The sequence below is a fragment of the Helobdella robusta genome (genome assembly GCF_000326865.2).
Source record: "Helobdella robusta unplaced genomic scaffold HELROscaffold_15, whole genome shotgun sequence".
NCBI classification, from domain to species: domain Eukaryota; kingdom Metazoa; phylum Annelida; class Clitellata; order Rhynchobdellida; family Glossiphoniidae; genus Helobdella; species Helobdella robusta.
Genome location: NW_008703839.1, coordinates 3,210,544 through 3,224,052, shown reverse-complemented (window position 1 = coordinate 3,224,052; position 13,509 = coordinate 3,210,544). Strand labels below are relative to the sequence as shown.

The 13,509-nt window shown below is 34.3% G+C and overlaps 3 protein-coding genes across 3 annotated transcripts; 2 read left to right on the top strand and 1 right to left on the bottom strand.

Annotated features, from left to right (window-relative positions):
- Positions 1-285: 285 nt before the first annotated feature.
- On the bottom strand, positions 286-976 carry HELRODRAFT_169475 (hypothetical protein; the record flags this gene model as incomplete). Its single annotated transcript, XM_009015281.1, has 2 exons — positions 286-542; positions 778-976. 2 exons carry the CDS (start codon positions 974-976, stop codon positions 286-288), a joined length of 456 nt encoding a protein of 151 aa, XP_009013529.1.
- A 792-nt stretch (positions 977-1,768) lies between these two features.
- Positions 1,769-2,939, top strand: HELRODRAFT_169474 (hypothetical protein; the record flags this gene model as incomplete). The annotated part of the gene is made up of 2 exons (XM_009015280.1): positions 1,769-1,799; positions 2,158-2,939. The coding sequence occupies 2 exons, from the start codon at positions 1,769-1,771 to the stop codon at positions 2,937-2,939; spliced, it is 813 nt and encodes a 270-aa protein (XP_009013528.1).
- Positions 2,940-3,977: 1,038 nt separating this feature from the next.
- HELRODRAFT_169473 (hypothetical protein) lies at positions 3,978-8,354 on the top strand (the record flags this gene model as incomplete). Its single annotated transcript, XM_009015279.1, has 2 exons — positions 3,978-4,790; positions 7,398-8,354. 2 exons carry the CDS (start codon positions 3,978-3,980, stop codon positions 8,352-8,354), a joined length of 1,770 nt encoding a protein of 589 aa, XP_009013527.1.
- Positions 8,355-13,509: the final 5,155 nt, after the last annotated feature.

The window sequence follows — 13,509 nt, the reverse complement described above, 5'->3', positions numbered from 1 at the left end:
ATACATATTAATTGTACTATACATCGTGCGCTGTTTTATCAAAAAATTTTATAATCCTAATGTTGTTAAGTAATGATTAGATTATTATTATTTTTATTGTTATCATCATCATTATTATAGCAATTGCTGTAGAATGTCACTGTATAGTTAAACCTTAAACAGCGTGATCATGGTCAGTTAGTTACTTGAAAACCTCATCCACATAGTTCTGCGTGTTTCATTTTTTCCATTTGAAAAAAATTCGCCTTTGATGGAACGATGATGCAATGCTTACCCTCTACGTTATTATTGGTGCTTTGTCGTCCATCTAACGTCCGCTGATGAACCTTCCATGCAGCACTCGGAAACGTCGGCCACGTCGCAGCGGTCTTCCAATGAAAGCATCTCTTCAAAATAGTTTGCAATTGGCATGGCTTCATCAGGAAATTGGTCACTTTTGGTCAATTTTTCATACGCTGGGACCACATTATCCGGCTCAACAAATGCCAGAGTCGGCAATATTTTTATCCATTGGGCAAATTTGTGATCAGCTTCGTACTCACCTTCAAATAAGATTTTTTAATTTGAATTCCATAGTATTGTAAAATTTTAAAGAATACAAATTTTCAAAAACACAAAAAATTATTTTACTTTCAAACCTTCCACCAATACTCGCCTCCAAACGCATAAATGGAAAAACAACCTGTTTTTTCAGTTCCTGGGAATCCGATGTTGAATGCCAGGAAACCATAAAATTAAAAATTAAAATTTTATTTCTAATAAAAGATAATTAAAAACCTGCTTGCATGGCGACTTGCTCGAACTCACTCATCAGACATGTCGGTCTAAATCCAGGTTGCACGCTCTTCAATTCGAGCAACGTTTTGACATACGTGGCACGCGTTTTGGAATGACCGAGTGTAAATGGACAACATGAATAGAGTACAGTTGTTTGAACTACTGCGGAACAGTGCTGAACGTACCGCCGGCAAGCCATTAGGTTGATTGAGCCAGAATCCGCAATCTAGTTTGTGTGGCAAATACGAGAATACGACCGGGTAAAAGATTTGTTCGGAATCGTACATTAGAAAACAACGCCGTAGATGGTTATTTCTCGAAGATTCTGAAACAAAGATTATTCGATTAACGAAAACTTTCAAGGGGAATTATATATATTACTCGAGGAATCACCAAATCAGCGACGCTCTGAGGCAATTGGTACATTATCATCGTGCCAAAAACGGCGAATCTGCCTTTTTAGAAAATCCTGACGAGGTTAAATAGCAGCTGTATTAGTGTGCAAATCGGATGCGGCTTCGGTCAGAATTCGATGAGGGGTTTCTAGCGTTTGCATCGATCGCTCATAAATGTTTGCAATAACATCTAGAGCTAAAGGACGGCCAGCTTGTGAGGCATGAGTGTGGTCTGTCATATTTTTAACCACTGTGGACCGTACAAGCCCATTGTCCAAACCCGTCCATTGCAAATAGACCGCTTTTCACAAATCCATATACCATAGTTTCTCTTCGATTCCACAGTGAAAAAACGTTCGTGACGTTTGTGAACAAGCTTCCGCTTTCCACACTGGGAACAATCATTTGTAGACAATAACTAACTAATTAATTTGTAGACAAGAGAATTAACGACGGGTTTAAATTAGCAAATTTTGTTCGTACCCAAAAAATGTTTTTCGCGAAATTTTTTATTGTACTGCAAGTAGTCCGGGGGTAAGTAGTCTTCGCAAATCGCTGATCAAGTGATGCTAATTTCTTCTTAAATAAAATGAAAAATGTGGTGGTCTTCATATTCGATGCTTGTTGGTAAGTGTGTTTGTGTGTGAGTGCGAGAATTAATTTTTAACTTTATTTCACGTTGATTTTTTTTCTCCTGCATAGTTTTTAATTTGTTTTAAAATGTTCATTGATTTGATTTGATGAATTCATCGAAAGTTATTGAAAAATGCAAAAATAGGAAGAACGACGGTGTAATTTAATAACATAATTCACATTAATAACCCCCCAAACATATTATTTCATTATTAATTATTATAAACAAAAATCCATCGTTTTAGTTTAGTCGTTTTCAAAATATTATTTCATTTTTTACTTATTTGGAAAAATTATAAATATACAACCCCCACAACCACCACCACCGCCGTCTCGACCGCCACACAAGCAGCCTCTCACGCCATCCAACTGACGACAACCAGTCAAGTGTACGTTACGAACGCGGGGCAGTCCATAGAGTTGCACTGCCAGATTGCCTATATGCGACCTACCAAGATGAAACCCTCCCCCACACCACTTCCCACCGTGACGAACGCCAACGTTTACAAACGTTCAACCAGATTCCAGCAGCTTGTGAGATTATCGTCAGTGCAGAAGCATCGTCACTCATCATTGTCGTCATCAACATCATCATCGGCAACAACAGCATTACCATCGTCATCATCGTCGTCGTCATCATCCTCATCGTTATCTTTCGGACATTTTCACGAACCAGTTAGCATTTTTTCATTTTCATCTGAAGATTCAATTTCCAGACCGATTCGAAATATAAACTTTGACGTCCAGTTGAATTCGTCATCGTCATCTTTCTCATCTTCTTCTTCACCATCATCGCAAATAACGATAACTTCATCTTCATCACTGCCATCTTCATCTTCCTCCTTTTCATCATCTACATTTGAGATGAACCACCACATCTTCTCGAACATGAAGATGTTCTTCCTAAAGCAGCAGGGTCCGGAAACGACACAGGTGAACGATGCTGATGACCTGCTGGATCCCTTCCATAAGGAACAGGACAGACTGCACGTCACCTGGATGCACTCCTCTCACGATAACAAACTCACCATGATGCTCAAAATATCTAGTCGGTGTCATAGGTTTACTCTTGAAATAATGTTGATGCTGGTGTTATTATCTGTTTGTCTGTTTGGTTTGAAAAAGGCATCATAGGGATAGATTTGTAATTAGTGGCATAACCTAAATGTTTAAATATATGCAGTTTGTAAACATTCTCATTTCCATTTTTTTTCTATAGTTTAAAACACATTTGCGTCTTCAGATGCTATTATTTAATTTATTTCATTTCCTTTGAAATTTGCTTATTGCTATGATTGAATTGAACAATGAGTGTTTATTGATAAAAATACAAATATCATAAAAATAAATATTTTGTAAAATTCGATAAAAATCTATTTTGAATTACTGGCTAATGAGTATTTATTGATGAAAATAATGCAAACATGTAAAAATATCCGCCTGTCAGATCTGACAAATGAAGATAGCGGCAACTACACGTGTGTCATCACAGGGCGTCTGCACTCACGTCATCAGTCACGTCAGCAAAATGTCACCCACCATCTTTTCATCAGAGGTCTGCTAATAATAATGATGATGCATCACATCTCGTATTTCTTCATTAAAAGGCAGTTTTTACTGTCAAATCGGATTTCGTCGCATTGAGTATTATTACATTAATTCATATCATTACATTACATTGATTCAATTTCTAATCTTTTGACATCACATCGCATACTATAGTGTAACGTCACGTTAAATTACGTCAAATCGAAATCACATTACATCGTATCAAATCACATTACATCATATTACATTACATTATATTACATTACATTACATCGCATCGCATTACATTAAATAACACATAGCATCAAATAACATTACATTAAATCAGATAGCATAATATCAAATCATATTACATCAGTTCACATTACATCATCTCCCATCGAATTATATTATATCCCATTACAGCAAATAACATTACATCAAATAACATTACGTCAAATCATATAACTTAACATCAAATAAATAACGTTACATCAATCCACATTACATCAATCCGCATCAAATCATATAAAAACCTCGAATCACTTGACACACGTCATAGCACATCCCATCACATCCCATCACATCACATCACATCACATCACAGCCTCGGCCAAATCAATCCATCTGCATGCAAACAACGAGATGATGACGTCAGATCTCTATCAACACTTCAGTACTGGACAACACGACGATAACTATGATGATGACGATGATGATAGAGAGATAGATGATAACAATGATGAAAATGGAAGCGATAGCGATGGTGAAAATGATAAAAGTAAAAACGCACACAACAAATTATCAGACGTCAGTGATGACGTCATTTATGGCGGAAATGATAACATAATTTTGAAAAATTACAGTTACGATGCCGATGATTTTATCATTCATGACGACGACGACGATGATGATGAGGATGCGATTGCAAGGATTAATTATTATGATGGCCATTCTATGGACAATAATGACCAAGACTATGATAATAAGGATGGAGACGATAAAAGTTTATCTCTCATTAAGGGCAAGGACATCAAACGTTCTTCCATCATCATCAACATTAACTACAACAACGACAACAACGACAACTACAACAACAACTATAATAACAACAGCTACAACAACAACAACATCAACAACTACTACATTAGCAATAACAATGCTGACAACAACAACAATAATAATAACCATAATAACTATTTCAATGATAACAAAAGCAAAAATGATGATGATAAATTTTTTGATTTCAATTTTCATGATAACGATAATAATAATAATAGTAGTACTACTACTACTACTAATAATAATAATAATAACAATAATAATAATCCACATTCCCGTCATCTTGATCATCATCATCTTAATATTCGTCACCAACTACAAAATGATGTATATGAAAATGTTGAAGATGACGATGATAATAGAAAATCAATCAATTTTTATGGGAAAACAATTAAAGTTAGTGATGATGGTGGTGATGATGATGATGACGAGGATGATGACGATAGTAGTGATGACGATAATGACGACTAGTACAATCGCGATGATAATGATCAAGATAATAATAATAATAACAATAACAATAATAACAATAATTGAAAACTCTTTTACTACGACCAAAGCATATTTTATTAAATTATTAAATCAATAAATGAAATGAAATAAAAATTAAAATGGAATTCAATGTGCACTGCAATAAAACCCCAATGCTCGTTATCTTGGATAAGTGCCCTAAAAGGTGTTATACAGTGTCCTGGCCCTATTTCAATAAATGGCATGCGACGATTTTTTAACCGAGTTAATTAGCTTGCCCGTTAGTGAAATAGGCCAATCAGTTTTAATCGATGACAAGTCAACAGTATTAAAAAATCCAATCGGAGTAACTTCTAACGTTTTTAATGTAATAGAGCAGTTTTTTCAAGAGGTGTTCAAGCATGATTTCCAGCTGTTTCTGTATTTTGATTGTTTGAAGATTTCAGACTGGATCAAATTCGTCTCGTGGCACACCGTCCATTTGATGACCTCCATTTTTTGGTCGTGCAGAATGGCAACGTCTGGAACAAGTGTTGAACAGTTGTGTCATCAGTAGGACTCTGATCGATACGATATCTGCGAATATTAGGCAGTCCGAAGAAATACTTCTGATAGAATTTTATTATATCTCTCTGTATATCTCGCCAGGACCCCACAGATCCACAATTGGACATTACGTGCTTGTTTGTCTGTTGCGCACTGCAAATGGAACATAGTGCATCTTGTGTTTTTCCCCATCTGTGCAGATCTGCGCTGGTCGGTAGTAGTTGAATGACATTTTTTCTCGCAAACTTGTAGAGCGTTTCAGGAAACGTATCTAATTTCTTGGACCTATGAGTGATTGCCGCTGTCACAGATTTAATAAGGGCACCTTGACTTCGCAGAGAAACAATGTCATTCCAACAAGCATCTATCCGCTTTTTATCTAAGCATTTTAGCGACTGAGATGGTAAGTCCGATTTAGAAAGTAAGGTGTTGGCCATTTTGTAGTCTATTGCTGTTTCCCGCTAAAAACATCGAATTTCTATATTTGAACTTGTTTTAAAATAGTTTCGAAATTTGATTCTTATTTCTACGCATTCTTATTTCTTGATTCTACGCAGAGTCCTTGAGTGAAACAATATTTTGACCTCCAATCTTCAACGACAGACCCAACATCTCTAACACACAACCGCAGATTGGCATTGTTAGCCAATTTCTGACCGCTTCCCTCACTAGGTTCAAATCAAATCAAAATTCTATTTATTTAAAATCCAAAAACACAAAATAAAAAGAAACAGATTGTGCGGATTTACTGAGATCACATAAGAATAACAAAACTTGTAAAGACCACCGTGAATACAATAATCAATTTAAAAATAAGAACTCACATATATACAAAAGTTGGATCAATCACTAGAAGTATGACTGACTGGCCTTACCCATTACAATTTAGGTATTAAACTTATGCATGAGCAGTCCACTTGCACACAATACAACATATAATCATCATAGTACTTAATTAAGATAGTTCATGAAATGACGACTAAGCAAATATGTTGGTTAATTAATAATTAAACAAAAAGAACAAGAAAACTGAAATTGTTTTGACTGTTTTCACTCAGAGTTAAATTAAAATTAAATTAAGGTTGTCTAAAGCATTGTAGCTCCGTAGCTCAAACTTTAATTGTGAAGGGATGAATCTTTTTAAAATTTGTAACTTTATTTGTGCTGGAACATCAAAATATGTCGCGATCTTCAGCAGCCGTGACAATTTGGAAACCAGTTTTTTTTGGCTTTTGTATCTTTTTCTATAACATAGATTAACAAAATCAGTGAGAAAAACTATGAATAAATCCGCAAATTTCTAGATAACATGTGTCGGAAAAACGTCAGGTAAACAAGATTCGGACGGTAAGCCAAGAACCACTTCTTCGATATCTAGTCTCGTAACAGCGTAAAACTAGTTAGCAGGCAGTTATGTTATCATCCAGCTTGCATTTGTCAAAGACCGGATTAACGTTTACTTCAATGAAGTTTTTAATGCTATCAACCTTTCTTACATATATAATGATAAAATAAAACTAATGATTATATTATTAAAAGAAATTAGTTTGAATACGAAAGGATGAATACATTATTTGACTATACAACGGCAATGTTATAGTAACTGTGGATGATGATATGCATTTGATGATGAAACAACTAGGAAGATATGGTTAGGAAAAAATCTAAATGATGATGGCAGTAACAATGGCGATGATGTTTGTTAATGTAGCGATATGACATAATGATGAAATGATTTACTCTTTAAATTAGCAAGCGTGGTTATGTAGATTACAATGAGAATTAGGCTAAAATAATTACCGTAATTAACTTAGATTATTAAAAAATTATTTTACAAAAATTGCAAAAATGGTTTTAGAGACAATGATGGCACTTTTGAAACGATAACGGCAGATCGATAGCAAACTTTCATTGATTTATAATACAAACCTGCAGCGAAACTGCTCAATAAATAAGAAATGTATAAATTGAAAATCTTATCTTCAGGACGGAGAATGCGGCGGAAACGACTGTGGAAACAGAAGCAACAGTAAAAACATCAGCAACGTCATCAACAAAAAAATGTTTAAAATCAGTAACAACAACAACATCAACAAAAACAACGACAAAATCAACATTAACAGAAACAACAACAGCATCAAAAATATGAACGATGGTGACATAATAGCGGTCGAGAACACCCCATTAAGGCTCACATGTTCATGCCTGAAGGCCTACCCAACACCTCACCTCTCCATATATCTCGACCGGCAACTGCTCACCAATGATCTCAACAAAGCTCACAACAAGTTCAGAATCACTGATGTAAACTACAACTACATCAATGACAACAACAAAGTAAACAAAGGAACCAAAAGCAACAATGATGACAACAACATTGATATCAAAAACAACGATATGATATATAACCTGAACGATGTTAATAACATGAACAACAAATACAAAAAATCTAAACATCATAGCAACAATAACAACAACAACAACCAAAAATATAATCTCGAAAAAAACATTCTTAAAAGCAGAAGCGGCATGCATGGAACAAGTTATGATGACGGACAGTACGATGGTAGTTCACAGACCGACACATCTGGCAAGCCCATCCACAATGAAAACCACATCGACGCTTATACAAACAACTACAACAACATCAACAACAGTAACGACATCAACACGAGCGACGACATCAACAGAACAGAAAGAAGCAGCATAACATTGTTCGTTGGTGGCGAGCCAGGAATGAGAACAGTGCACGTGAACAGTCTAACCACCACTCCCTACATCATCCTAGATAGAAAGAGTGATGGAAGGAATGTGACCTGCGTAGTGACAGTCGCTGGCATCATCAGCAACCTCACAACCAGGAGACTAACAGTGCTTTGTTCGTATCATCCTCTTCGTCCTCTTATTGACGTTCTTTTGATTTTTCATTATTTTCATGTTTAATTGCATTCAAGCTTTAATTATGGTTTAATTTTCTTTCTTACCTTCACACAGGTAAATATGATCAGCACAAAATACTTCGTACAAAGTTTCTAATGCAGTTTATTGCTATAAGCTGCATTGTAACTCCATTGATATGAAGAAACTTTTCTAAGTTTCTAGGTTGCCGAAATGTTGAGTTTGCTAGAAAGAACTTTGTCCGCATTGATCGGTGCATGAGTTGTATCGACCTGTGGGTAAAAAATGAGAAGATGCAAAAATGTGGTACGTTCTATAGCACACTGAATGAATCGTGAGACTTTTTCCGAATCACTCTGTAACGGATGCATCGCGCTTCATAGATTTTTGATTGGCACTCTTGGAAATCGCGCAGACGAACAGAGTCGGGTCAGTGTGAGTGGTTGCATTGCGGCGTGCCCTGGCTCGATTTCATGCACAGTATGTATTTTACAGTAATTTGCAGTACTTGCTGGCTCTGAACGAGTGTCCTTTTGTTTTGTTACCTTTTTTACTTTTCATCTTTTATGTTTTTTTAATTAAAAGTTTGCGATTTGAGTGTGCTGATCTTTCGTCGTTTTTAAATGGAAGTTCGTTAAACTTCTTTCTACTGAATAATTTTCATGTAACGAATTTGTGCCTGAATGTGCCTGTATGTCCTCATTCAGTATGTTGTATTGTGGAGCTTAATGTTTTTTGTATGTTTTGAGTTGTTGTGTTTTGTGGTTCTGTGTTGTTGTTTTGTTTTTATGAATCCGCGCGGAACTAAAAAAATAATATGCGAAATACATTGACATCATTGAAACATAAATTTTTTATTATCTCCAAAACGACGACTACGTAAATAACAATGTTGCAAATTTTACGTCAAATAAGCGTGATAATCTCAATTTTTTTAATTTTTAAAAACATTTTCAGCAGAGCAGTCGTAAATATCAAATTTTTAAAAAAGCTTCACAGCAGCTATTTGTCTGTGCGTCTGAAATCAAATGAAGTAATTGCTTAGCTGCTCAGTTCTATATTGCTATATATAAGCTGTTAAATGATTATGATCTCCCATTTCCAGTTCTGATAGATAAAACAAAGAGTAGTTTAAATAATATTCCTTCCTAACTTAGTTACAATTGAACTTTCGTACCAGAAATACACGAACCAGGTTTCATTCAGCGCAACAACGACGCAAGCAAGCGTGGTATTTCTACCGTGGCATTTCTAACTTGCTAACCATGCATATTTTATCCGGCCAATTCCATGTTCTTTTGTATTATTTTACATTTTCGTTCTTGTTTATACTATTTCAAAGCATGTATTGGTTGCTTTCTGCAGCGTCAGTCTTTACAGCAATTTGTAACTTCGCTCTTGTGATAACTCAGTCTCTATCTCCTTATCTTCAGTGTTGCTTTGGAATTATTACGAAAAATATCTCAGAAGTTTTCATTCGCTGTCTTGTTATTCGCACGACACAAATGTGCCAGTACATGTTAAAAAGTACGTTCCATCATCCACATCAAATGCAGATGCTGTATTAAAACATGCTCAAACATTAACAAAGCAATTCATATAATCCAAAAATAAACAAACCAAAAATAATAATCGTTACCATGAATGTCCGCCTAACCCTCATAAATGAAACAAATACAGTCAATAAATCTGAAATCTGGCTTATGAAATATAAACGAGGCTGATAACAATCGTGATATGAGATTGAGTAGACAGGAAACAAAAAATGATGATAAATGGCACTGCATCAGACATGATTTAAGATGTTCTCTTCTAAAATTTCAAACTGTTTTTAGAATATTTTAAAATTTTAAATGGATATTCAAAAATGAAAAGCAGGATAAAATTGTTGCAATTCAACCAACAGAATATTATGATTAGAGATGAATCTCTTCGATGAAAGTTGGCTGTTGATGTCACCGTATAAATTAATTGAAATAATAGTTTAAAATGTTGTTAAAAGGCCTACAAAAATGTTTGTTATTTTTTTCGTTGTTATTGACAATTTGCATTTAACGCTGATTTTGAATGAATATTTATACCAGCACCATGCCCTTGTATGTATCTCAGATACGGAGTTCATGCAATAATGACGTACAAATGACATTTTAAAAAAAAAGTTTTTGTTTAATTTGAATAATTTTTAATTTCATTTAATACATTTTTTAACTGAAAAACATAGAAGAGTGGTTGAAAGTTAAACTGATGAAAGCAAAACAAAATCAAATAAGATAAAAACAGAAAAAAATCCAGAATTTGATGTCATTTTGAAAGGCAATCAGTCAGTAAATGAATTAAAGAACAAGTTTATTAATGTATTAATATATCATTGGGTAAACGAATAAATAAATGGATAGATAGATAAATAAATAAATAATTTAATCAATTAATTAATTACTTAATTAATTGATAAACTAAATGTCACAAACATCAAAATCCGTTAGAATTTGCAATTAGAATATTTAAAAATTATTGTATAACCGCCCACATATGAGCGAGCCTTGTAGATTGCAATTGCGACTGTACAACAGAAGCAAAGCTTGAAACGAGTCGTAAGTAATTTTTATCTGAACATTATTTTCATAAAATGTTCTATCCGTTTTGAAATCTAAGTAAACGCCCAGCCGACGATATATATAGATAAAATCTGACGGACAATAATTTAACTTTGAATCGACTTTATCTGAAAAAATCCATAAAAATAAAAAGCAGCAATTTTCTTCAGACGCACTTTTAATAATATTTTATTGACTAATTTTTTTTTCATAAAAAGCAAACTATTCAAAATAATAAAAATTATCAAAACACATCATTACAACTTGCAAGTTTCGATTCAAACTAGCTACGCAATTTTAGACATATTTTAGACATTTGGTATATTATGCAAACAGAAAAATTGAAATCCTAAATGAATAAATAGTTTCGACGCGTTTCATAGCATAACATGACAAAATTTGTTTTTTGTTAAGCAAAACAAATAGATGCATGGAGTTAGGTGTCAGATAAATGAACACTATACGTTTTTACTCTTTCCAAACATTCATTCCTTCGTTGTCATTAAGCCAACTTGAAGTGCAGTTTAAATTGTTTGCTTAAAAGAATCAATAAAAATAATAAAGTTATAGAAAACTCATAAAAGCGAAATGAAACACAAGCTTAGAAAGCAAGTCTCGGATGTCAGTCATAATGTCCTGTATGGAGGATCACATGACTAATGTCCGCTTTATGAATCATCTTCAAACGTTATCTGCTTCAGTACGACTATATTATTCCAACTCAATCTTTTTTACCTTATAATTCTCTCTTTCTCTCTCTCCCTCTCTCTCTCTCTCTTGCTCTTTTTTTCTGCGTTTCTCTTTTCCTTTCTTTTTCATTTTTTTTGTATTTTCCTTTCTTAATAATTTTTCATTATTGTAGGTAGGCTTGTAGGCCTATGTCTTGCATAAAAGGTCGCAGTTTCTTTTATTTAAATTATAGCCGTATGTTATTCGTTGTTAATGTTTTACTAGTCAATTTTTTTAATCACATCAACAAATTTAAAATTCAAACGCAAATATAAAACAATAAAACAGAAATATCAAATAGGGAAGTTGGCGTTAAATGGTTGAAGGATCAATCTAAGTTTCAGTCGGTAAAACCTCATTAGTTATTGGCGGATGGCGGAATTAAATTTAAAATAGCGCTGATGGTGAGAAATTGTTTACCTGAAAACGTTCAAGTTTGTTTGAATGACTTGAAAAACTTAGTTTCAAATGTCCGTAGACAATGTCGGTTGTGATCAGCAGAGCATGGTGATTTTGCGTCTACTCTTTTCAAAACATCTCATTTTGGAGTAAAACGTTTTCAGCTACAGCCAAGATTCAAAATTTTATTCTATTATCAGCCGTGACGTTTTTAAAAGCTACTAAAACACAATTTCTTTAACGAGACAAAGCAAAATTATCGCTCAATAGACGCGCTTTACAAACAAGTCTACAATACAAGACATTTTTACAATATCGATTTAATATTTAATAGTTTCGCTCAAATCAGATCGTCCAGTGATCACGTGTTCATCAACTGACGTCATCATTGGTCAGGAGAATGCGGTCATCACCTGCATTGTTCGCTTCAAGCCGGACTTGTTAGCATTGTTCTGGAATGACCAACTAACTGATTATGGTAATGATAATGATCGCCGTGATGATGATCGTCCTGAAAACCGTGATGAATATGATGATAATCTCAAAAACACAATTAAGTCCGAGCGCAATATCAATGACATGCTCAACATCCAAGCTCATCCACCAAGCACAAAACTTACCAAAAAATCGAATGGCACCACCACATCACCGATGTTCTCATTGTCTACTTTAATTTCGTCAAAACAAAAACTAGCTTCTCCGACAACAACAATATCATCATCATTGGCGTCTTCTTCCACTTTCTCATCATCGGCAACTTCATTATTAACAAAATCACTGCTAGCCACATCATCGTCGACAAGACCAGAAGCATCTTCAAGGAGCAGCAATTTCCTGAGCACCAATGACATCCAGTCCAAGATGAGAGTTAGTCGAATGATCATTTCAATTTTATTTTTTAGCTTCTGTATACAGCTGGTGTGTTGTAGATTAGCTTGCAAATGACGTTTTACTCTACCCTACTTAACTAAAAATTGTAAAACGAATAACTCTAACGTCTGAAATGTGCGGTTAAAAAGGTATAAACATTTTGAATTCATTGATATGAAAGATTTTGGAAGATGGTACAATACAAGCCAGTCTACACTTCACAATGGTTCGTGCGCAACATTTGAGAAAATATTTCCTGAATGCGGAGAATGTTGTTGGTCAAACAGTGGCTGTCGTGCATTTACTCGAAAGTAAGTTGATCATTAGTATTTTTTAACATATCTTAGTTTGCTCATTTCTTCGCTATCGATAACCCAAGATTTGGGACTTTTGAAATAGATTGGTTAGTTTAATGGGAAATCTTAAATAAATATGTATAGCTTTTGCGAAAACATGTAGTGGGTGATTTTTATCTTAACTTTCCTCCCATAGTCGTTTTATATGGTATTTCATAAAATATTATGGTACTGCTGAAACCTTCTTGTATTTGACACTGTAAGTTATTTACGAAGTGCTTTTTGATACAACTGAAAGGTGTACTTCAAAAT